Source organism: Olea europaea, unplaced genomic scaffold (assembly GCF_002742605.1).
Source record: "Olea europaea var. sylvestris unplaced genomic scaffold, O_europaea_v1 scaffold1866, whole genome shotgun sequence".
Taxonomy (NCBI): domain Eukaryota; kingdom Viridiplantae; phylum Streptophyta; class Magnoliopsida; order Lamiales; family Oleaceae; genus Olea; species Olea europaea.
In genome coordinates, this window is record NW_019236449.1 from 79,150 (window position 1) to 81,404 (window position 2,255).

General features: G+C 34.1%; 1 protein-coding gene across 6 annotated transcripts in view; it reads left to right on the forward strand.

Annotated features, from left to right (window-relative positions):
- Positions 1-2,255, forward strand: part of LOC111378744 — a 5,390-nt gene extending 3,135 nt beyond the window's left edge. For 5 of the 6 annotated variants that reach the window (XM_023001977.1, XM_023001980.1, XM_023001978.1 and 2 more), the window contains 6 exons: positions 398-482; positions 968-1,099; positions 1,220-1,300; positions 1,653-1,769; positions 1,892-2,020; positions 2,145-2,255. In XM_023001977.1, the coding sequence (XP_022857745.1) occupies positions 480-482; positions 968-1,099; positions 1,220-1,300; positions 1,653-1,769; positions 1,892-1,987 (429 nt within the window). In that variant the 5' untranslated portion in view covers positions 398-479 and the 3' untranslated portion in view covers positions 1,988-2,020; positions 2,145-2,255. Of the gene's footprint in view, positions 1-397; positions 483-766; positions 1,100-1,219; positions 1,301-1,652; positions 1,770-1,891; positions 2,021-2,144 lie in introns of those variants that run through there. The other variant, XM_023001976.1, reaches the window with a different exon arrangement.

Consider the following 2,255-nt stretch of genomic DNA (forward strand, 5'->3'; position numbering starts at 1 on the left):
ATAACCCCCCCCCCCCGCCCCCCCCCACAAAAAAAGAAAAGAATTATTGCATATGGTTGGCTATGCTAAGAACTAAATAAGAAGATTTTATAAATTCTTCGATGAATGAAGTTGGAAATATACAAGTTCCACTTTATTAGAAAAATAAGTAACTTTTTTTTTATCATGAATCAGAATAATTATTATTCAAATATATCTAGAAAAAAATAGTAAAATAAATTTAATTAAGCTTCTGTTTGATGGCCATTATTTGAAAAGGGGAGTTTTGAATAGTAATTTTTTCGTAGAATTGTGGTTAAAAAGTAGTGAAAAGTTTTGGTTCCCTGCTGTTTCAACTGATGATTGATTTGATAATATAATAAAATGTTACTCTGTTTTTTCATGTGACGGCATAAAGTAACCGTAATTGCCACCACAGTGACAAGCCCTGCGGACAGAAGAAGATTATTTGCACAGATACTTAGGGGCAGCTTACGTTGATGGTATGAGATAGTTTCATAATTTAGATTTGTAATGTAGTAAGTCTAGATTTAAGTGGTGGAGATGCGTAGAGGTCGCCTGTGTGTTCTATTCCTATACTCTCAATGATAAGCTATAGAACCTCTAAAGAACTTTCATCTCATGTAGGATACTGAATCTGCTGTAATCACTAGAAATTGGCTTTATCATATGTATGCCCTGCAAATAAGTATTGCTCGAATCCCTCCTCCTCTTCTCTTTATCATATGGCCACAAGCTCAGGAGCTCCTTAACTCTTTAGGTTGGATCTCTCAGTCCTATAAGATAAATCATCCAAGTCAAACATTTGGTCTTCCATAACTTTTCTTCAAGTCACTACGCTATACTCCAAATCAAACTTTGCTCATCTATTCATTTGTGTTACTTATAGGTTTTTAGATGTATGGATTCTTTCTTCATAAAGTACACACTTTTTATCATCTGTCGAGTTTGTTTACTTTTCTTGCAGGGGCGCATCCTTACTCTTGCTGGGGTTACTATAGTGATTAGCTGTGCACCGATTGTTGCCTTCATAAATCTGATTTCTTTAGCTGTGTGGCCATCATGGATTGCAGTTGCCATCTCTGAAACCGTACAGAAGGTATATTTTGCCCTTCCTATGCTTTTATTGTTTATTATCATGTACAGAGAAAGATCATTGTTTTATACAAATGTGAAAATATTCCTAACCTGTGATAATATTTCTAACCTGTTTCTTCAGATGGTTACATATGTTATTACCAGGCCTGGAAGGGAGCTCCTTTTCACTGTTGTTACACAAAATGAGAAGTATAAAGCAAAGGTATGAAAATGTATATCCATTCTTCTATTTTCATGGTAATGATTTTTTTTTTTTTTTTCTTTCCCTAGATTATAATATGCAGGGTGCCAAAAGATCATTTATATATTCATCTGGGAGTATCGTAATTTCCAAAATAAAATGAAATAGAAAAGGCTGAGGAGTATCACACTTACTCATAGTTGAAATAGAGCCCATAAAATTTGCTAATTGCTTCCTTCACTTCAATGGAGAAACTGGAATAAATAGATTGATTCTATTTTGATGTATTATATAGTTTTCATGCATCAAATAGACAAGTGCTAGCATGTTATATGATGATAATTTTTGACAGTAAACATTAATTATTCCACAGGTATGCATAGATGTAATTGTTCAAAGGCTTGGAGATGCCACTGCTGCTGCGATCTATAAGCTACTTTTCAGCACTCTAAAAGGCGAAGCATCAATTGTTGCTCTCTATGCATTGCCAGTATGTAAAGATATATGATTTATTATTATAGTTTTCACCATATTATAAAATGCAAACTCTAGCAATTTCTTAATTTTTGCCATCTTACGAAAGAAAGCTTATTTACTCTTTTGCCATATCAGGTTTGCTTTGTATCGACTGTGACTGCTGACCATTTAGGATGCCGGCGAACACAACTTGCAAAGCTAAGAGCGTCTCAACCACCCGAGGCTTCTTAAAGATGATATTTCGTAGAATTCCATGTACAATATGTGAGTCGAATTAGATAATTTTGGTTATATAATTTTAATTTTGAAATAGAGACGTGAAGAGAAATATAAATGCGTCCCATCTCCCACTTTAAGTTGATTATATTTTTCCATTTTTTGTTGATAGGCTATGGGTGCCAACAAGTTTGTGATGTAGGAAATGTAGTATAGGATGGCTCCTTGTTACGTTTTCGAGGCTGCTACAGGTACTAATAGTTCATGTTACATTTTCATGATT